General features: G+C 54.6%; 2 protein-coding genes across 4 annotated transcripts; one reads left to right on the forward strand and one right to left on the reverse strand.

The window, feature by feature from the left end:
- Positions 1 to 240: 240 nt before the first annotated feature.
- Positions 241 to 12,194, reverse strand: LRCH4 (leucine rich repeats and calponin homology domain containing 4). Of its 3 annotated transcripts, none has more exons than XM_064295881.1 (18): positions 11,946 to 12,193; positions 8,305 to 8,449; positions 8,021 to 8,147; positions 7,730 to 7,835; positions 4,881 to 5,017; positions 4,623 to 4,738; positions 4,378 to 4,477; positions 4,036 to 4,126; positions 3,868 to 3,944; positions 3,695 to 3,756; positions 3,466 to 3,591; positions 3,200 to 3,268; positions 2,987 to 3,108; positions 2,775 to 2,858; positions 2,451 to 2,536; positions 2,134 to 2,271; positions 1,957 to 2,034; positions 241 to 626 (listed from the first exon to the last, which is right to left on the reverse strand). In XM_064295881.1, exons 1-18 carry the CDS (start codon positions 12,163 to 12,165, stop codon positions 522 to 524), a joined length of 1,989 nt encoding a protein of 662 aa, XP_064151951.1. In that variant the 5' UTR covers positions 12,166 to 12,193; the 3' UTR covers positions 241 to 521. The 3 variants fall into 3 exon arrangements, with proteins under 3 accessions (XP_064151951.1, XP_064151950.1, XP_064151949.1); XM_064295880.1 differs by lacking the exon at positions 241 to 626 and adding an exon at positions 1,456 to 1,658 and having other exon boundaries at positions 2,987 to 3,105; positions 11,946 to 12,194; XM_064295879.1 differs by lacking the exon at positions 241 to 626 and adding an exon at positions 1,456 to 1,658 and having other exon boundaries at positions 11,946 to 12,194.
- Positions 12,128 to 21,603, forward strand: FBXO24 (F-box protein 24). Its single transcript, XM_064295883.1, has 10 exons — positions 12,128 to 14,030; positions 14,273 to 14,371; positions 14,467 to 14,650; positions 15,605 to 15,843; positions 16,065 to 16,299; positions 16,977 to 17,135; positions 17,394 to 17,515; positions 17,757 to 17,888; positions 20,512 to 20,682; positions 20,999 to 21,603. Exons 1-10 carry the CDS (start codon positions 13,809 to 13,811, stop codon positions 21,359 to 21,361), a joined length of 1,926 nt encoding a protein of 641 aa, XP_064151953.1. The 5' UTR covers positions 12,128 to 13,808; the 3' UTR covers positions 21,362 to 21,603.
- The last annotated feature ends 413 nt before the right edge of the window (positions 21,604 to 22,016 follow it).

The following is a 22,016-nucleotide window of genomic DNA, read 5'->3' on the forward strand; positions in this document are numbered from 1 at the left end:
GGCAGCCCACCTCAGAGGGCCTCGCCGAGACGCCGGCGCCGGCGCGTTTCCGGGCCACGTGGCCGCGCTCCCGCCGGGACTCGGGCTGCTGCGGGCGCCCTCTGGCGGCGGGGGCGCGCGGCTCCGGCCGCCTGACTCCGCACTCAGCGCGCTGGAGGTCACAGCGGCGGCGCAGGCGGCCAACTTCCTGGCGATTTGCTACCCACTTTTCCTTCACAGACACACACACACACACCTGGAGCTCAACCAAGAGGTCTTCCGGCTTCTTTTATTGCGCTTGACACAGACATAACATCCAGCGCCCCGTCTTCCATCCCAGACCCTGGCTACACCCAGAGGTGCAAGGCCCCGTCTTCCTCAAAGGGCCATGCTTCCAACCCCTCAGGCCGGAGGGGTGCTCAAGAACAGGGCCAGGGCCTCGCACCAGAGTCCTTGTTGGTAGCAGCAGCGCCCAGACCGCTGTCCATCTTTTCGGTTCCTGGGGCCCGGCACTTTGGGGCCCTGTGCCCCTACCTCACCCCCTAAGACCGTTCCAGCAGTGCATGGACGACAGCAGCGATGTAGGGGAGACCCCTTCCCGGGGCCCCCTCCTCTTCCAGGATGTGGTGGGGCTGGCACAGGGACTCCTGGGGGGAGGGGCCCAGATTAAGTTACCTCTTTTCCCCCTTCCCCAATCAGCTTCCCTACCCTTTGCAGAGGGCAAGGTGTCAGAGACCAAAGTCCCTAAGGGGGCCTGGGCAGAGCCAACTGAGGGGATGGTCCTTCGGGGTACAGGGAGGCAAAGGACAGGGGCATCCTGGGTGGATACTGTGGGCCCATGGCTTGGGGACAACTGAGAAGCAAGGAGGCTGCCAGCGGGTAACAAGAGACAACACAGGGGGCCAAGGCCTAGGAGGAGGAGAGGCCTGTCATTTCCAGAGGGAGATGCTGGAGTAGGCAGGATGGCACATAGAGCCCACGGGGCACAGCCAGGGCTGGGCCTGGCCACAGCAGGAACAGACGCAAACACACAACACACAGAGGCGGCCACGGTCTGTACAATTTATACACACAGACAGGGACCCAGCCTGGGCCCCTGCATCCCCTACAAATATAGAGTTCTCTCTACAAAATATAGATAATTTAGCCCCCATAGTAGTAGGAAGGGGGAAAGGGGAGAGAAAGATTCATGCTCCTGCCAGCCCTCTGGGGGACAGGATAGAGGGGCAGGGAGAGGGCATGAAGGCACCATCAGCAGTGGGAGGGTGGGGGCATAGAGAGGGGCTATAGGAGGGCGCCAGAGGCTGGGGGCCCAGGGTCTGGGGGCACCAGAGTGGGGCCTCTGAGGTCAGTGTTTGTGAAGGGAGGGCACACTAGTGTCTTTGGTAGGGACTGAAGGCACCACTGGTGGTGGGGGGGGGTTTCGAGGGAGTCTTATAAATAGAAACAGGGCAAGGGCCAGGGAGGAGTGACTTCAGGTCCTAGGAACCCAGGAGCCGAGTGTAGGCGACATAGAGCAGCAGCACGAGGGCCATGTAGAAGAGAAGGAAGCCGCCCAGACCAGGGGGAGGCCAGAGGGGTGGGGGCGCCCTGTCCCCCACCCACTGCACGGCCTCCAGTGTGGTCCGCAGCCCCTGGGTGGTGCCCTGGAGGAGATCCGAGGGCGAGCACAGGTCAGCCTGGGAAGGGAGAGTAGGACAGATGGACAAGGACAAAAGGCAGACGTCAGCAGCAGCAGCAAGACACTCCCTCCCACCCCCTGCCCTCACATGCCAGGGCCAGAGCCAAGTCAACATGCAGACATGCAGGGACGGGACATGCAGGGCAGGGCGTGCTGGGGTGCTTGCTTGTGGGGAGCAGATATCCCCTGCAAATGGAACCCTACCATCCATGCCAAGTGCTCAGCTGAGCCCAGGATGCCACCACTCTTTATAGTGGAGACCGCCCCAGGCTCCTGAGAACACACCCCCCCCATACCTCAGGCACCCCCATTTTTCGACAGGCTTCTAAGAAACTCTCCACATTCTTCCGAGACTTGAGGGCACTAAGTTTTGGCTGGGGGTGGGTAAGAAAAGATGATGAGATGAGGGTAAGGCAGAGGCCACAGGAGTCCCCTGTCCCATCCCCTACTTCCTCTCCTGGGCCCCAACTGACCACAGCAGGTGAGGGCACATGAATGAAGGGCACGGAGCGGGGCCGGAGCCGGTTGGCCAGGTGACATAGGATGACCCCGTTGGCCAGAGCTTCCGCCAGGTCCTCAGGCAGGGGCTGCTGTAGCCGGGACTCAAGAACCTGGGAGGCAGGGAGGAGGGGGCACCAAGATCAGCAGAGACCTTATGCCTGCCCTTTTCCATCCTCAGGGCAGTACCCAGGTGGGGAAAGAGTTAAGGGAGCCCTGAGTTCTGAGGTCAGGGAACTTGAGAGATGCCATGCTAAGCCCAGCCCCTGCCCACACCGAACCCTTTCCTTACCTGGCGCAGTTGAGCAATTAATTCCTTCTCGTCCAGAACCTGGGGGGAACGCCGAGGTCTCAAGACAGAGTCTGGTGAGGAAGGGCCTAGGAGAAAAACAGAGGGTATATGGCTGTCTCCACTACTTAGCACTGACTTCAGAGCTGGGTCCCAGTGGTCTGGCACCCATGTATCCTGCCTCTCTGCCTCTGGGACTTTTCAACACAAAGGGACAATAGCAAGCTCCCAAGCCAAAAGGGGTGACACAAGCCCAGAGGTTACCACTGGGTTAGTTCTGGGATAGATAGTACCGGGGTTGGGGTGGAAACAGCAGGGGAGACCCACCTGAGCTGCCCTGAGAGGAGGAGCGGAAGAGGAAGCTGTTTGGTCTCTGAATGGAGCCGAGCGGCCGGTGTGCAGGCGCTGTGGCTGGGGCCAGAGCCAGAGGACAGGGGCGGGTGAGAGAGACATCCCCTCGGTGTCCCACTCCTCCCACGGGCCACCAGGTCCCAGCCACTCCCTTACTTACATATGCCCCCATCCTCCACCTGTCTCACCTGGTCCAGCTCTAGGAAGAGCCTCCTGGGAGATGGGGGCAGGGGCAGGGACAGGGGCAGGGGCAGGAGTTCCCTGTCCCCCTAGAGCCCCTACTTGGGTAGCAGTGGACTTAGACGTGCTGCTGAGGAGACACAGAAAGGGAATTAGAAGGAAGGGTCAGGAGGACCGCGTGTAGGGAGGACTCAGGGAGGGTGCTCTGGGAGCAGACATACTTGGAAGTGGGCTGAGTAGATGGGGCAGCAGCGCCTCCCCCAGCAGCCTTGATGCCCAGCTTCGGAAAACTAGAAAAAGAATATGGAAATATACAGTCAGCAGTGACAAAGCAGGGGGCCACCCCTCCGACGGGCAGAGCAGGCTGCAGGAGCCATCCAGAGTGGCTCAGCGAAAGGCACGGGCCCTTGGAACACTCATTTCAAAGGCCCAGCCCACCAGGGCCCACTGTCCTGCAATAGCCCCAACCCTGATCCTGTGCCCATACTTGTCCTTCCTGGGGGTCCCCCACACTCCACTCTGCTGCTGCTGCTGCTGCTGGCGCCGCTCACGCTCCTGCCACAACTGCAAGGTGTCTGGGCGCCGCCGTTCCTCCCCTGCCGGCTCCTCCCGCCTGAGGGGCAAAGACAGGCCCACAGAGGTAAACCCAACTGGGGTCAGGGGAAGAGAGAGGGGTTCAAAGTTGGGAGCAAGGGGAGGACGTGGCTCTGGGATACCTGCTGCTTGGTGCCCTCTCCCCATCCCCTGCCACAGGGCTTAATTCTGGTGGCCGCTGCTCCTGAAGAAAGAACAGCGGAGGAGTTGAGGGAGTGTCTGCCCCCAAGCCTCCACTGTCTCCCTCTAGCTCTCCCCTCTCGTGGCTGAAGAGGGACATGGGCTAGACCCTCACCTCTGCAGCACCCCGATCTTCGTCCTCCCCAGGCACGTGGCTGTCAATGAAGTCAATCTGCTCAGGGTCTCCGTCAGCTAGAGAGGCCAAGGGCATATCAGCAAGCATAGGAGGCCTTCAGCCCTTGCTCATCCCCCTGGCTCACTGGCCCCTGACTCTACTACTCACCAAGGCTATCCTCCCTCCGTTCCCTGGGCCCCCGAGGCTCCCGGGCCAGCTCTGAGATCCGGAATGACAACTCTGAAAATTCATCTGTTGACTGTAAAGGCAGAGATGTAGAGATGGGAGACGGGCCCCTCCGCAGTGCTGGGGGCCCACAGGGGTTCAGGGTCTATGAACTGCTACATGGGACCAGCCCTCCCATGGGATACTTGGAAGAGGGAAGGAAGAGGACAGCTCCAGCCACCATCCCTCACTCTAAGATTTGGAGCTGCCAGGCAAAGGGTTCTGGGCTCAGAAGTTCTTTCTTACAGCTGAGACCCCAAGCTCCCTTGGAAAGGAATGCCTTACCTCATTTCCAGACCACCTCTTGCTGCCACTGTCAACACTGTGGAAGCCTGAGTCCAGCCCACCATCGTACCGACGTCCCGGAAATAAATCCTCAGCTGGGCTGGGGTCAGCCAGGGAAATCTGATCAGTTCTATACTGGACAGCAATCCCCCACCCCATCCTCCCACTGAAAATCATGGGGTTCCTGGTCCCAGGAAGGGGCATCAAGGGTCCAGGGGCTTCCTTCCTTCCCACTTGGTACTTACCAGGGACTAAAACTTGGGGGGCGAGATGGGGCCAGGTCCCCCAGTGCAGACCCCCGGCGCCGCCCAGCTTCTGTAGACAAGTACTTGAAGATGTGAAGTTTCCCTTTCAGGCAGATCTGGTATGAGGAGGCACATGTAGGGGAGTCAAAGGGAGACAGGGGTGGCTCTTCAGATCCTGCTTGACTGCCAAAGAGGCTCCTTCCCCACTCCCACCCAATCTCATCCCTGTTCCCATGGTCCACCAGGCCCACCCCTCACCTGGGCAGGGGGGCTTTGCAGAGGGTTGCTGTCCAGCAGAATGACCTGCAGGTGCCTGAGGCGGCAGAAGGAGACCGGGATGCGGGAGACACGGTTACAGGAGAAATCCAGGCGGACAAGAGGAAGGTCCCCCAGCTCTGGGGGGGGTGGGTGAGGGAAGAGTCAGGAGCATGCCCAATGATGGGCACTGTGCTCACTTCCTCCGCCCTCTGCTCTGGCCAGCCAGTCACCCCTGCTCTTGCTCTCCTGGGGCTTATCACGGCCTCTGCCCTGCTCAAATCATTCCCCAGTAACAACTGCCTTGCTCCTCTTCCTGCTCAAATCTGCTCCTTCTTCCAAGCCACGCCTCCCGCATCAGGCCTACCCGGGCTTCAGGTCCAGCCCCTCCTGGGTGCTTCTCCTCATCTGCCCACTCCACACTTCAACTGAGCCTTCAAGTGATCATCACAAGACAAAAAGCAAACTGTGACAGCCCATTGCTCAAAAACCTTCAATGACTTGCAGGCAGGGCTGCTGAGGTTGAGTGGGCTGTGCCCTGCACAGGAGCACCCAGTCAAGAGGACTGAATATTACCTGCCCTTTACTAGCCAAGCCCACACCTTGGGTGAGGCTGTGCCTGCCACTGAGAGGGGCACCTTATTCTAATTCTCAAAAAGGCAGTCCGGAGCAGTGGGGACCCTAGACAGAGAATAAAAAGCACAGTTCCCACATTCAACATGGCCAAGGCCTTCATGATCTGCTCAGCCCTTTTCCCACCTCACTGTCCCCCACCGTCCCTCCACATCAGACAATTCTCCAGTCTCTCAACTTCTAGTCCTTTCCATATGCTGTTTGCTCAAATGGGAAAACTCTGATTTTCTGTCCACACATCCCTCAAGGTTCAGCTCAAGTGTCACCTTCTCCATAAATCTTTCCAGAGACCTCAAGTTGGAATTCATTGCTCCTCTGTGGCCCCAGGACATTCTGCTTAGGTCTCTTTTATGGCCCAGACAGATTCCTGAGGAAATGTTTATTTGTACCCTTACTGACTTGAAAGAGGGCGGGCACAAAAAGTGAGGGTAGGGAGCTCCAGAGAAAACAGGCGACCACCTGACTCCCCACTCTTGTTCTTGAAAACCGAGTTCACACACTCCAGCACAGTAGAAGGCTGTTCCTGCCCTTGTCCTGGCTTGCCTTTCTAACCACATCCATGCTGGACCATGCTCCCTCCCACCTCCATGCTTTGTCCATGTTATTTCCCTACCAAGGATGTAGGTGGATGGAAAATTCTCCTTCAGATTCACCTGTGCTTCCCTGCTGAGGTCTTCCCAAGTTCCCCATAGAGAACCGAATGCTGCCTCTTCTCTGGCTCCCAGAGCCCTGTAAGCCTCATCCTCTAGAATGTCCCTCCCTGCTCTATGAATGTTTGTCTCTCTCCGCCATCAAGCCATTAAATCCTTAAGTATTGGCTCCAGATCTCAGACACATCTCCCTGGTCCCCACCTAAAACACCAGAAACACTAACAAAAACAAAAAATGCTAGCTGAATAAAAGAAGGTGTGCCTGCTTTGGAGCAGAGGCTATCAAATTTTGGTGTGTATCACAATCAGTTAAAATGGGGCTGCTTGGAAGAAGTTTCCTGGACAAACCGAATGCTTCGAAGGTCAGTGTAGCAGGGGCGGGGTTTGGGGACCATGGTTTCAGGGGACACCTAGGTAAATTGGCATAACAAAATCTATTAAGAAAATGTTCTGCATCCCACTTCGGTGAGCGGCGTCTGGGGTCTTAAATGCTAGCAAGTGGACATCTAAGATGCATCAATTGGTCTCAACCCACCTGGAACAAAGGAGAATAAAGGACACCAAAGTCACAAGGTAATTATGAGCCCAAGAGACAGAAAGGGCCACATAAATCAGAGACCACATCAGTCTGAAACCAGAACAACTAGATGGTGCCTGGCTATAACTGATGACTGCCCTGGCAGGGAACACAACAGAGAATCCCTAATGGAGCAGGCGACCAGTGGGATGCAGACCCCAAGTTCTTGTAAAAACATCAGACTTAATGGTCTGACTGAGACTAGAAGGACCCGAGAGGTCATGGTCCCCCGACCTTCTGTAAGCCCAAGACTGGAACCATTCCCAAAGCCAAGTCTTCAAACAGGGATTGGACTGGACTATAAGATAGAAAATGATACTGGTGAGAAGTAAGCTTCTTGGATCAAGTAGGCACATGAAATTATGTTGGCAGCTCCTGTCTGGAGAGGTGATGAGAAGGCAGAGGAGGGCAGAAGCTGGCTGAATGGACATGGAAATACGGGGCAGAGAGAAGGAGTGTGCTGTCGCAACTAGGAGTACATAGCAAGATGTATACAAATTTTTGTATGAAAGGCTGACTTGATTTGTAAATTTTCACTTAAGTACACAAAAAATTAAAAAAAAAAAACAAAAACGGGGCTGCTTGGGTACTTATCAAGGCCCCAAGGAATCAGAATCTCTGGGGAGGAGGGCCTGGGCATCTGACACTCCTGAGACCTGACAGCCCCTGCTAGGGTGAGTGGTGGCCCTGGATGAACTTTAAGGCCCCTTCCAACCTTGAGATTCTAGTGGTGCAGATGCACTCACCTATTTCTCCTTCTGGGCCCGTTTTCACATTAGTAAATTAGAACTAATAATCCATGTCTTGCCAACCTCAGAGAGTAGCTGGTTAAGATAATTTAGTTTGTTTTATAAATTACAGAACCCTGGGCAAATAAAGCACAACTCTTCTGTGAAGATGCCTTGACTGTGACTTTTCCAAGGCAGATACATGCACGGGCACACACGTGCATATACACACACACAAACCCTCCTGTTCTCTTTTTTCCTCACCATCAGGCAGAATACTGAGCTGGTTCCTCCGAACATTGAGATCCCGCAGGGAAGGCAGGCTACACAGCTCTGGTGGGAGAGACTGCAACTCATTGCTGCTCACATCCTGAAATGAGGAAAGAAGAAGCGAAGGAGGCATAAGACCCAGATTATCAGAACCTGCCCTCCCATCTCTAGCCACCTGCCTTCAAGCCTTTCCCCTAGGGCCCATCCTGCCTCCTCCCTCTTGCTAAAAGGTCCCTGGTGCCTGGCTTAATAGTCCTCCTTCTCGCCCTTGTTCCCAATTCTCACAAGCTGCCGCAGGCTTCCCAAGGCCCCGATGTCAGGAGGCAGAGCTCCCAGCTTGTTGTTGCTGACAATGAGCACTCGCAGGGGCAGCTGGCAGATGTAGGGTGGCAGCAGTGACAGCTGGTTTCGGCTGCAGAAGAGAGAAAGGCAGGGGGCTCACTGCCCAGCAGAGGGTCCCAGCATTGTCCTCCTCTCAGGGCTACACAAAGGGTCCCTCAGGGTACTGTGCATTGGTACTTGTGGCTGAGAACAAGATCCCTACCCTCCCCCGGCCCTGCCTCCTCTACCTGAGGTTGAGGTAGGTGAGGGCTGTGAGATTCCCCAAGGCTGGGTTCAGGCATCTCAGGCAGTTGTGGTAGAGGCTCAGGCCCTCCAGGGATACCAGCTGGCATGCTGCCTCGGGCACCTCGGGGAACCGGTTCCGAGACAGGTCTGGGAGAAGCAAGTGTCAGGGGAGAGCTGTGGAAAGGCCCAGTCCTGGACAACAGGACCTTGGACTTCCCCAAAGTCAGCTGCCCAGCCCCCTCCACCTCAGCAGGCCTAAGGAATCAGACACCTGGGTGTCCTGGGGAGATAAAAAAAGACTTCTGCAAACTGAAGCACATTCCAACCATGATGAGAAAGACATAGGGTCACTGGTCTGCAGCCTGGACCTGGGGGGTGCCATGAACACCATCTTCAAATATATAAATGAAGGGCTATCTTAGAAGGGAACTGTTATGATTCCTGCTGTTTTGAAATGCCATGAGAGGTGAAAGCTAAAAAGGTAGCAGGAGGGGGCTGGTGCTCAAGAGAAAACAGCAAGGTGATGGTCTGGGAGGCTCAAAGGGAGACTATGGAAAACCCCTGGGGGATACACCTGAGAGAGCCCATTCCTCCTCAGGGGCTCTCCCTCCGAACTGCAACCTGTTTTCAATAAGGTGGACTATGAGGTGGAAACCAAGGGTCACTATGTCCTGGGTCTAGAAATCAAGTAAGGCCCCCAACACTGGACAACAGTTTTTCACCAGCCCCTAGGACCAGCAAGCCAGGCCCAAGGGGCTATGAAGTTATGGATTCCTAAGAACAGAGAGGGAAAGAACAAGCCAACCAAGCTGGAAGTGGGAGCCTGGAATCCTCAGGGCCCTCCCATCTGAGTACCTTCTTCCCCAGGAGCGGCTTTCCTCCCACCCTCTTCCAAGAGCCATCAGCCTTCCTCTACTTCCTCTATTAATAACCCAGACTTCAAAAGGCAGTTCCTTTGCCTGCATCTTGGGCATGGGTGAGGAGTGGACAGGATGGAGAAGGGAAGAATTCATCATTACTCCTTTATCTAAAGCAGTGGTTTGCTACTCCAGTGCGAGGAGTCAGGTGCTAGGGTACCTTCCAGCCTGGGGATATTAACTGCTTAGACCTCCAGAAGCCTGTGTTTCTGTTTCCTCTGCTCAGCCTAGGGTCTGCAGGAGAAGTCCCAAGCAACAGAACTTGGGTGAGCTTCTTAGAGGGCCCTCCCCAGGGAGAGATGAGCAAAAGCTGAGGGGAGAGAGAGCTGGGGTATATCCCCCAAGGAAATGAGTCTTGTGACAGGAAATGAAGTAGAAACAATCTGTCAGGTTCTGTCTCTGGTAAGCCCATGTTTACCAGGGCGGACGACAGCCTGCTGTCCCAGGAATCATCTCTCTCCCCTGCTGCCCCAACCCTGCTGCACACAGATTGAAGACCTGTCATGGGAGAAGACAGTTCCGGAGAGGGTGGGAGGACTCCATCTTGCCCTCCCACCCTCACCCTCCATCTGCCTGCTTCTCTGTGCTCACAAACGTGTTTGTGTGTTTATGTGTGCATGTGGATGAAGGGGGTGGAAAACAAGTTATGATGGGTAAGTGGGTGGCAGGGGGCAAAAGCTAGGAGCGGAAGGGAGCCCAGGCTGGAGGAGGCAGGGTACAGGAGGCACAGGATGTGGTCTGTGAGAGAATGAGCTATACTTCTCCTTTGCTGGAGTGGCCCCTCCCCCACCTCAGGATTCTTCCAACTACCCGGCCTCAGAGGGCAGAGTCCAAGGGATATTAGGGACCAGAGCCACAGAAGACATGCCAGGGAGGACACTGGTTCGGAAAGAGCTGCAGAAGCAGGGCGAGAGGGTTCAAAGTGATTCAGGAAGTACAGTACTGAAGCTTTTACCCTGGATTGGAGGGTAAGGGGGTGTGGTGGGCAGGGTATGGGCAACACTGTGTTTTTGTCACTTCCCCTTTCCACCCTAGGCTATAAGCACCCTGCTTGGGCAGAAGGGACAGAAGAAAGTTCTGACAGGATGGACTCCACTGGGCCTAGAATCGGGGCCCTGAAAGGACTGAGGATTCCTGCATTGAGAATAGCACAGAAAGGGCTTTTACTGCTTCACCACCCAAGCTCAAAGAACTGGCTGCACCCTGAGCCGGAATGCTGGGGGGAGGGGGGAGGAAAATGGGGGTAGGAGCTGGGAGGGGCTGGGGAGTTCTTGGTAGCTTTCCCCATGAGTCCACTCAAAGAGACAGAGCCCTAAGGAAGTAAAGAATAACATTTGGTCTTTGTCAAAAAACAAGCAAGGGGGAGGGGAACAGAGGGCAAGTGTCACACAGCTGCTGAGGTCAATCTGGAGCTGCCGCCAGGGAGACTGAGAGCGACAGGCATGGCTCCTGGGGCTCTCCCAGCCCCTGAACTCGCTCATCACATAGTGGGCAAGCTAGTTTACCCATCGACCCAAGAATAGTGCAGAAGTTTCAACTGGTTCTCCCCAGAATAGTAAGGGAAAGAAAGTGTGTCTGTGTCTGCTGAGTGTCCGCAGGTGATCAGGCACCTGCTTGGGGAGAAATACACACCCCCAGGGCAGTGTCATCCGGAGGACACTCTTTCATTCAGCTCCAAGTCCCCCACCCTGAAGATGAGGAGGCCTCCTCACACCCTGGGCTAGGCTAGGGTGGCTTTGCTTTGGGGAATGCAGTCCTCCTCCTCCTCCCTTTTCCCTGCAGCTGCCAGCCCAAGGTCATAGACTGCCTCCTGAGCAGCTGAGGCCAGACTGGGACTCACCCCGGTCACAGAAGGGCCCCCACCTCCCAAATCAACAGACACAAGGGTAGACAGAACATTATTAGAGGGATCCTGCGGGTGGGGGAGTGGAAAGACAGTCTCTAGCTTCCCAACACTCCCAGCTGGGAGATAAGATTTCCTTCTTGCCAGCAACAGCTTCAAGCCCCTCCCTCTAGGGAAAGCAGAAACTGAAAAGAGAATTCTAGGGTCCCTATGAAGTCAGAGGTTCCATAGTGACTTCATACAGGCAGGAAGGAGGAGGAAGGGGGTCAAGGATAATAAAAGAGCTCAAGGAGAAGAGTTGGGAGAGGTAGGGGATTTGCTTCTTTCCCATAGGCTGGCAGGGTGAAGAGTGGGGAGGGCAAGAGACCAGGGGGCGGGGCTACCAGCAAAATAAGCAGAAACAGCAGGTGGTTAGGGACAAGTCCATGGGAAGGGGGCACCTGGGGTGGCTCGGATCTGGGTGGAACGGGAGAAGGAGCTGGAGACGATGAGGAAGGAGAAATGAGTACAAAGAGGAGCTCATAGGGGCTGCTTTTATGGAACGATCCGAACTGAGGTAGAAGAGGCCATGCAAATGAACCAACCAGGTGAGGGGCGGGGCCAGTCTACAGGTGCTCTGAGACACAAATAAAGACAAGCAGGGTCTTTCACATCGCTCAGCCAGGGAATCTGGACATTCTGGGCAAATGAGAAGTACGTTCATTGTCCAGTAGTTCTTAAAGTGGGGAGAGAGTGGTAGCAGGCTTATGCAAATACGTGTCAAGAACCCCGACGCCAGGTGAAGGGACGGGCAACAGACTTCAGGGCCGGAAGGGAAACGAGCGAAAGGGGCGGGACTATGCAAATGAGCTCCCGGCTGGGCTGGGGGCCCGGGGGCACTCACCAGCCTGGGTGATGTCTGACAGGTCGTAGCTGCGGGCCGCACCCCGGGGAAACTGCTTCAAGCGCCGGTTAGACAGATTCAGGGTCCCAGTGGCCACGGCCTCCTCTAGGGCCCGCTCTGCACTGCGGCTTCCGGGCAGTCCCTGAGACCCTGGAACGGCGGTCGTGGCCGCCGCCTCCTCACCCCCGGCCGCGAGTGGGGCCGCTACCGCCGCCGCCATCCGCTCCCGGCGGCTTCCGCTGCCTGACTGACGGGCCCGGCAGTCCCTCCCTGCCGCCTCCCCCTCCTCAGAGCCGCCGTAGTCGCTACGAGGGGGAGGGAGCGGGGCTCAGGGAACCAGCGGACCAATCGTGGTCCCGAGATACGTCAAAAGAGGCGAATCAGAACCTGCCAGGGGGGTGGAGACTCCAGCGCTGAAGTGCGGCGAGGGAAGAGGAGGGGAGAGAATGGGGCGCTAGTCAACGGCCGACGCTCCAGGCTGACCCGCCTCGCGCAGCCGCACCCAATCACAATGCTCAGGGTTGGAGATGGAGCCAATCAGATCCAAGCAGGAGGCGGGAACGCCGTCTCTCAAGTATAAGGCAGGAGAGCGCGAGAAACCACCAGCCGGCGGCACCTAGGCCTCGTCTCACGAAGGCCAATCGCAATCCAGATACAGGCGAGTGACTGTCAAGAAGGCCAATTAGATCCTCCGGAGGGAACACGGCCTCTGCTCTGAGGGACGGCTCTACTTACCAATAGCATGGGCGAGAAGGCGGTCCCTTCGCTAAGGAGGAGGCGGGTGAGCTAGAACTTTGAGGTACAGAGCGTGAGCACGGCGGGGCGCCCTGCGGCCGGCTGGGAGCAGTGCAGGGCCTGGAGTGGGTGTGCGAGCCGAGTGTGTTAGGGAGGCAGCCAGTGTGGAGGCCGTGAGAGAGATCGAGGGGCCAAGATAAGCAGCTGAGGCCAGTGCGCAGGGGACTTGCTGCAGCCGAAAGCATCTCGGAGACCATTTCTGGCTGTGAAGGCGAAAGCCTGCGAGGGTCCCGGATCACCGGGTGGGGCGGCTTCCCAAAGACTATGGATGCCCCACTGGTGGAGTGAGGTTGTAGGTGGAGGGTTAGGAGATATGGGGAAACCGCCGAATGGGTACGCAAGCCCGGGCTGGTCCACCCCGCCTGCCAACCTAACCAGAGGCGCGTCCCCGCCGCCTCGTTCCTGGTCAGGAATTGTGGGGACAAAACCTGGGAATTTTAGAGTCCAGGAAGTACCTCATCATCTAGAAGAAGGCTTTCGGGTTACTAGTCAGGAAACAGACGGAGGGAAGTTGAAGAGTTAGCAAGAGCAAGAAGCTGTTTATTAGAAGCCAGGTCTCTTAATCCTTGACTCGACAGCACTGGGTTTGGTTTTGATTAGGAGTCTGTGCCCCCACTTTAACCTGCTGCATGCTTCTATGAGATAGGTGGTCATAGGCAGGACTACCTTTCCTTCTCACCTACCAAGTTGAGTTTAGACTTTGTTGTTTGTTTGTTATTGTTGTTTTAGTTTTTCCTCTTGAGATAAAAATTTCCTGGAGGCCCTGGCCTTCTGGTATATGAAGAATTCATCAGAGTTTCTCTACAGAGTTAGTGCTAAAAGGGCCTCAAGTGGACAAACTTCCTTCTACCTGAAAGAAAAGGCCTCATCTACAGTAGTTCACACTTTATTTCTTCTGTAAAAATGCATGCCCATGAGCCATTGGGTGGCTACAGTTAAGCTAGAACCCAGGAGCTGTCTATGAGATATAATCTGGGGGCATAATTGAGGAAATAGGTCACAGTGGCTAGACAGTGAGGTCACAGAGAGGTTTGTTTGTCCCAGACTCCATGGGGGGAGGGGTCTAGGATGCAGAGAGGCCCCAGAGGTCCTCCAAGCCCAGGCAGGGGACATGGTGTGGGAAAGACAGTGGGAACGGGAACCAGGAAGCTGAGTACAGGGGCCCAAGGGGCCTGGAGAGATGAGGGCAGGACCAGGGAAGGGGCAGTCAGGATGGTGAGGAGAAGCAGGAGACGGAAGCTGCAAAAATTCACCCGGCTGTGTGGACAAGGACAGGAGGAGGGGCTCAGGGTGAGGGGCCAGGCAAAGGAAGGACAGGGAGATGGCAGCAAGTGATCACAGGGAGGGCATATTTGGAGAAGTTGGAACAAGGCAGACAGGGAAGGGTGATTGATGTACCTGGAGAAAGAGATGGGTTGGAAGTCAGAGCTATGAGCCCTAAGACCAGAGTTAGTGAAAGACAGGCTGAGAGAAGGGAGAGAAAGAGGCATGACCCTCATGGAACCCCTATACTGCCCCTTCTCCATGGGTAGGTAAAGCGGAGCTGCCCTTCATGTGGCCCAGAGCCTGGGGGTGAAGAGAAGAAGGGGAGAAGGAACCCTATTTCTGTTCACTTGTTCCCCCCAGAGCTGGTGAGTCTTTGGGAGAAGGTACTGAAAATAAAGGACTGGGGGCCTGACAAGAAGGAGGGCCCAGTAACCCCTGCCTCCTCCCTCCTGCCCGCCAGGTGGAGCATATCATCTCATTCCTCCCAGTCAGAGATGTAGTCGCCCTAGGCCAGACCTGCCGCTACTTCCACGAAGTGTGTGACGCAGAGGGCGTGTGGAGGCGCATCTGTCGCAGGCTCAGCCCCCGCCTACGAGAGCAGGGTTCTGGGGTCCGGCCCTGGAAGAGAGCTGCCATTCTCAACTGTACACCTTCCCCAGAACCTCCAGTTCTTGTCTTTGTCCTACCTTATTCTGGGATCCTTCCTGCTCTCTAAAGTTGTCTGATGACCTCAGCACTCTCAGCCAACCTTCCAGAGCTTTTCTCAGGAGAAGATTTTTTAGACTCAAGCATACTCCATTGAGTACTCCCTCCAAGTCCCTAGAGCCACCCTTGAGAGACGCCCCACACAGAGCCCCCATTACTAGTGGGTCTAACAAGTCTCCCTCCATGTAGAAACGGTCTTCCAAATTTTACCCAAGAGACATCCCCCACTCCCAAACCTGGAGATTTCCCCCCTCGTCTAAGCCAGGGTTTCTCAACCTTGAAACTGTTGACATTTTGGACCAAACAAGTCTTTATTTGGGGTGGTGGGGGCTGTCCTATGCATTATACGATGTTTAGCAGCGTTCCTGGCCTCTATGCACTAGATGCCAGTAGCATTTCCCCTGGTTGTGACAGCTAAATGGCCCCTAAGGGTCAAAAATCACCCCCAGGTTGAGAACCATGCTCTAAACCCCTTCCCCTCCCAAGGAGGGCCTCCACATAGCAGATTCAGAGCTGGCGGGGTGGGTGGTGATGGAGGGATACTGGCCTTAGTTATTCTCTTTCACTCGTCTTCCTGCGTCTTGTCTGTGTATTTATTCTTATATTTCTCTTTATGTCTCTGGTAAAAGTTTGGACCAAAGAAGTGCTCACTTAGAAGCATGTGTATGGCCCTGGGCTGAGGTGGGGTAGAGAACTAAAATTCAGACAGGGGCTATACTTGATTATCTTCTAAGCTTTCCATACCTCCATTGGAAGGGGTCTGTTGCCTAATCCTGGGAATGGAGAAGAACGAGACACTAGGGTGCCTGAGAAATCTTGTTTGCCTAAGCTCTGACTTACCTCCCTTGTGTCATCCCCACCCTTTGAACCTTTCATCTCCTTCCCTCCTCCAGACACAAAGGGCCTGTATTTCCAGGCATTTGGGGGCCGCCGCCGCTGTCTCAGCAAGAGCGTGGCACCCCTGTTAGCCCATGGCTACCGCCGCTTCTTGCCCACCAAGGACCACGTCTTCATTCTTGACTATGCGGGGACCCTCTTCTTCCTCAAAAATGCCCTGGTGTCCTCTACCCTTGGCCAGATCCAGTGGAAGCGGGCCTGCCGCTATGTTGTGTTGTGTCGGGGAGCCAAGGATGTGAGTAGCAGAACCCTGGCAGCTGAGAACCCATCCCTCCTCCAGGAAGCCAGGGCTCACACCTCTTGGGACATCTGCCCTCCCGTACTAGGAATGTGAAAACAAGTCTTCATTTCCCAACTCTGGACCCAAGTATCTCATCTCCCCACCCAGGATCCAGTTACCCCAGCATCATCCCCTCCAAGGCCTTAGGTCCCAGATACCCTTATCTTTTCCCACAGTTTGCCTCGGACCCAAGATGTGACACAGTTTACCGTAAATACCTCTATGTGTTGGCCACTCGGGAGCAGCTGGGAGTGGTAGGCTCAACTGGCAGCCGGGCCTGTGACTGTGTGGAAGTCTATCTGCAGTCCAGTGGGCAGCGTGTCTTTAAGATGACCTTCCACCACTCCATGAGCTTCAAACAGATTGTGCTAGTTGGTCAGGAGACTCAACGGGCTCTGCTGCTCCTCACAGGTGTGGCCTAAAGCAGTGGTTTTCAAATTGTTTCCTGCAGATTCTTCAGGGTCTGTTGCAGGGGGTGGGGAGGGAAGCCTCCCAGACAGGGCTCTGCGCACCACCTCATCCTGGATTCAAACCATATCTACTTTTAGCTGCCTCCTAGTCTAGGATTCTGCCTGATATTTCATATGAATAAAGGGCCTTGCTGCCAAAAAATAGTTTGGACACCACTGCTCTAGTGAATGCCTGGTTTTTGAAATTCTTAATCTCCCCAACCTGGATGCCAGGCACCTCACTTTATACCCCAAATTGTCCCCACTTTTCTAATGTGTGCCTCTAAACTTGACCATACCCCCAAGCCTGATTCCCTCTGGACTTCTCAATGCCAGGTAGGGATCTAAATTCTCAAACATTATACTTGCCAACACTCATTGGATTCTTTTAAATCTGACTGCTAGATTTTTTCTCCATCTCATGCTGAAGTACTTCCCTGATTTGCTTTTGGTGGTAAGGGGCTGGAGTCAGGGGAACCCAAGGTCACGATTCTTCTATTTCATCTCTACCCCTTTTCTTCTAACTTGACTCCAGGCAGTAAGTGTTTTTATCATATATGGCTTAGGGAGTCAATTGGGAAGTTGATATTGGAGGGTCCCCTTCCATCACATAATTGTCTGGCTCCTCGCACCCCACAGAGGAAGGAAAGATCTACTCGTTGGTAGTGAATGAAACCCAGCTGGATCAGCCACGTTCCTACACAGTCCAGCTGGCCCTAAGGAAAGTATCCCGTTGCCTGCCTCACCTGCGTGTGGCCTGCATGGCTTCCAACCAGAGCAGTACCCTCTACATCACGGGTGAGAACCACCTCCCTTCTAAAGATCCCAGTAGTGGACAAACCCTCTGAAGACTGACACCCTTCTCCATATTCTAGCCCTATAGTAAACCCCTTAGGGTGTCCTAATGAAAAGGTATGTTCAGGTTCCCAGATATAGCTGACGCATTTCTGGTGGGTGTGAGGCTCCCTGGATCTTGCAGCTCTCATCCCAGGTGGAGACTTATCCCTAGGAAACTGGTGCCCAAAGCTGCTGAGCTGAGGGTTCCCGACCCCCCAGACCAGGGGGGAGTGTATTTTGAAGTGCATACCCCAGGGGTGTATCGTGATCTCTTTGGGACTCTTCAAGCCTTTGACCCCCTGGACCAGCAGATGCCACTTGCTCTGTCACTGCCTGCCAAGGTAGGATCCTGGAGGGAAGGGGCAGACCAAAGCGGGGGGCTTTAGGGATTGGAAGTTACCAAGAGCCTGAAATAGGGGCAGGAACCAAACAAGCCTACATGGAGGGACAGGGGATTCAGGGAGAGGGGTGAGGTAGAAGCAAGAACAAAAGAGATCAGCTGGAAATGGAAGGTTATCTGTTGGGAGATTCTGGGCCTCGGAGTTCCTCTGGAGGAACTCACCCTTCTGTCTTACCTCCTAGATCCTATTCTGTGCTCTTGGCTACAATCACCTTGGCCTGGTAGATGAATTTGGCCGAATCTTCATGCAGGGAAATAACAGATATGGGCAGCTGGGAACAGGGGACAAAATGGACCGAGGGGAGCCCACTCAGGTGAGATTGTTCCCCAGCACCTCTCATCCTCCCTGCCTTCCTCCCATTCCCTAACCCCTGGATCTCTCCACTGCTCCAATTTCCATAGAATCTGCTTTCTACTCTCTAGGGAAATGAAGCCAGTCAGTACGTAATACCTGTGATACTGTTACGTGTCTTACCAGGGTGGACACCGTGAGGTAGAATTCAGTGTCATTCTGGGCAGTACGTACTCTAGGTGTAATAGGAATTTAGTGAGCAGGGGAGGGCCTAGCTGGGCTGGAGGAACTAGAAGAGGTGAGATGTGAACAGGCTGGTGGGTTAGAATCGGATTCACTTGGGGATAGGAACAAAGCCTGCACATATGTGGGACAGTGAAAAGACTGGCCTGACTATGGCAGAGAAGGTGTATTGGGAGTCAGAGAGAAGTGGGATTGTCTAGGTGGGTGGGAGCCTGGAGGACTAGACATTTGGGAGTCATTGCAGCTTCTGCAGCAGGAAAAGGCACCCCCTAGAGGGCGATCAAGGACAGGTTGCCCGGCAGTAGTGCTCAGGAGGCCAGCGGAGTGGGAAGCCTACTAGGAGACTGTTGAGTGATGGTAGCACTTGAGACAAGGGCCTGGGACTAGTACAGTGGCAGTGAGAATGGAAAGGAATGGATACATGAGATTTTTAAAAGAAAACAAATAGGCCCTGGTGACTCATTAGATGTGAAGAGGAGTGGGAGTATAACAAGCATGGTTCTGGAAAGAGCCATGAAGAAAGATAGTATTGCCCACAAGAGTGAGTTGGAAAGGGAGGCTGGCTTGAGGAAAGAGAAGGAGAGTGATTTGGACTTCTTCCAGTGATAGTAAAACGCTAAAGTGGAAATGCATAGCTGACAGTTAGAATCCACGTTGGAACACGGTTGAAATGACTAAAGTAGAGATAGAGGGGCAGACCCTGGGGAGCAGCCACCACTGCAAGCAGGAGGAATGAAGAGGAGTTGTCCTTGAGACGGGAGGCATGCCCCTCAAACACGAGGGGACGGTTAATGATGACAGTGGTCCTGTGGGAGTATATTTACTGACATGGAAAGATGTTCGTGTCTTGTTTTTAGGTGACAAAACTGTTTACAAAATGGCTTACATAGTACGAGTGCACTTTTGTTTAAAAACCTATTATTTATAGATTTGCATAGGAAACAGTGAAAAAGAGTTTTGAAATTTTTGCTTGCCAATATAATTTTTCTTTAATGACCATGAGTTACTTAGCTAAAAGCTAAACACTAACAGTTTCAGGAGAATGAGCATGCAGGAGAGGCCCTGGGATTTGGGAATGTCTTTGGAGAGAGCAAGAAGCCCTGGTTGCGCAGTGGTTAAAGCACTCAGCTGCTAAACCAAAGGTCGGCAGTTCAAAACCAGCAGTGGCTGCATGGGGGAAATATGTGGTAGTCTGCTTCCATAAAGATTTACAGTCTTGAAAACCCTTTGGGGCAGTTGTACTCTGTCTGTAGGGTCACTGTAAGTCAGAATCAACTCGGCGGCAGGGGATTTGGTTTGGTTTTTGGAGAGAGCATGTCAGTAGTGTAGTAGGAAGAGGAGGCAGATCCCAGAAGGTGCAGGAAAGACTGGATATGATAAGGAGCAAAAATGTGGCCAAACTTACGCTGGTCATACAGTTAGCAGCAAGAGTCAGGTAGACTTTCCTTTTTTTTTTTCCGAAATAGGGTAGCCTTTTTTTTTTTTTTAATTGTACTGTAGATGAAGGTTTACAGAACAAACTAGTTTCTCATTAAACTGTTAGTACATACATTGTTTTACGACGTTGGTTAACAACCCCATGACATGTCAGCACTCTGCCCTCTCGACCTTGGGTTCCCTACTACCAGCTTTCCTGTCCCCTCTTGCCTTCCAGCCTCTACCCCTGGGCTGTTGTGCCCCTTTAGTCTCCTTTTGCTTTATGGGCAGGGTAACCATTTTTGAAGGTAGTCACACGACAAATTAGAAATGCTAGAGGGGAAAGGGGGAATAAATGGAAGAAAAGTCCTTTGGGCACTAGACCTGGAATCGCACCCATAAAACCAAACCAAACTCGTTGCCGTCAAGTCAATTCCGACTCATAGCAACCCATTAGGACAGAGTAGAACTGCCCTATAGCGTTTCCAAGGGACAGGTGGTAGATTCGAACTGCTTGCGTTTTGGTTAGCAACCAAGCTCTTAACCACTGCACCACCAGGGCTCCAGAATTACACATGGTGGGGGTTTTAACCCTTGAGAAGAGGAAGTAAATGTCTTCCCCCTGAACCTGGCAGGCCGAATGAGAGGCTGGACTCAGTGGGCACAGGCAGGTGAGGATGAGGGAGTAGATAGCAGCCCCTGGCCTCGGGGCCTATTTTTCTGGGGAGCGAAAATGAGGTACCAACAGAAATGCTGGATCGACCCCATTGATTAGACCGTTAGGGGCTGCAGGAGTGGAGTACCAAGAAGGAGACATTCCTGCCCATCTGCAGTCAGCAAGGCGACTGCATGGGAGTGGGGTGCTTAATCCCGTTTCTTCTCTCCCTAGTTTACACTCTTCCTTGAGCCTTCCTGTCAACCTTCCCTGACCTGGGCCCCCAGTCCCTTGGTGTTCGCCTTCAGGGACCCTGGCCCTGTGTCCTCAGGTACCTTATCTGCAACGGCCCATTGCCCTATGGTGCGGTCTCAACCACTCCCTGGTACTGAGCCAGGGCTCGGACTTCAGCAAGGAGCTGCTGGGCTGCGGCTGTGGGGCTGGAGGCCGCCTCCCTGGCTGGCCTAAGGGGAGTGCCTCCTTCGTCAAGCTCCACGTCAAGGTCAGGCGATCAGGCAACCAGGGAGGGCAGGAGCAGTAGAGCCAGGTAGTCCACAGGGCTGTAGTTGGGGCTCCTCCAAGGACCCAGGGGCCCCATTTCCCCAGTACCACCCTGTCTCCCTTTCCTGCCAGGCACCATGGCTCCCAGCTCTCTCTGACCTTATACAACCCCAGGGCTTAGCCAGCAGTCAGCTCAGCTCACTTGCCGACTCAGGGCTGGTTTGAGAGGGAGGAACACAACAATTCTGAATAGCCAGGGAGTCTTGGGAACCCCTTTAGGAAGGGCCCCACTCAGCCATGCCCCTTTCTCCTCCCAGGTCCCTCTGTGTGCCTGCTCCCTCTGCTCCACCAGAGAGTGCCTCTACATGCTGTCCAGCCACGACATCGAGCACCATCTCGCCTATCGGGACCTACCAGCCAGCAGGGTGGTGGGGACCCCTGAGCTCAGCCTGGGGGCTGGGCTACCCCAGGACCCTAGGGGGGCGGCCCGGGCCTGTGAGGAGTACCTCAGCCAGATCCACAGTTGCCCCACATTGCAGGACCGCATGGAGAAGATGAAGGAGATCGTGGGCTGGATGCCCTTGATGGCTGCACAGAAGGATTTCTTCTGGGAGGCCCTGGACATGCTGCAGAGGGCCACTGGAGGGGTTGGCCCAGGCCCCCCGGCCCCTGAGAGCTGACCCTTCTCTCCTAGCCTGACCCCTGGAGGGAAAGTCTGGCCCTGGGCCAGGGGCTAAGGAGAGATGGAGTGGTAGCAATAAACACTGTGTGTACATGGGGAGGGGGACACAGGGGTAGGGCAGGAAACTGTTTTATAAAATGTTCAGGGGGCTGCCCAGGAGGGGCCCCCAACCTGGCTATCATGGACAAGAGATTTGATGGACAAATAGAATAAAAGGCTGAAGTGAGGCCCGGTTTGGAACCCTGGGCCCTGGAAGTGAAATGGGGCGGGGCGGCAGGGCTGGCAGGAACATGAACAGAAGTGGCTCAGCTTTCAGTTGCTGCTAAGCTGGCAGCACCTGAGTTCTTCAGCTTGCCTTCCCCTGCCTACCTACTCTCAAGACTTGACCCAGTCTTTTCTGCTTGGAAATCCTAGCCCCACCTTCTAGAACAACCCAGCCAACATACACTACCTGCTTCGCCGCTTAGATCCTCTGTCAGACTTATCCCCATCTTGAGGAAGCCACTTTCTTCTGACTTTGGAAATCTTCCTACCCATTTCCCTTCATTCCTGTGAAGTCAACCTCCCCTTCCTCCTCCACCCCTCCTGTTATTTCCCAGCTCTGGTCTCACATGTCCTTTTCCCTTACTTTCTGCTCCCTTCTGGTGTTGCAC

The sequence above is a fragment of the Loxodonta africana genome, chromosome 12 (assembly GCF_030014295.1).
Source record: "Loxodonta africana isolate mLoxAfr1 chromosome 12, mLoxAfr1.hap2, whole genome shotgun sequence".
Taxonomy (NCBI): Eukaryota; Metazoa; Chordata; class Mammalia; order Proboscidea; family Elephantidae; genus Loxodonta; species Loxodonta africana.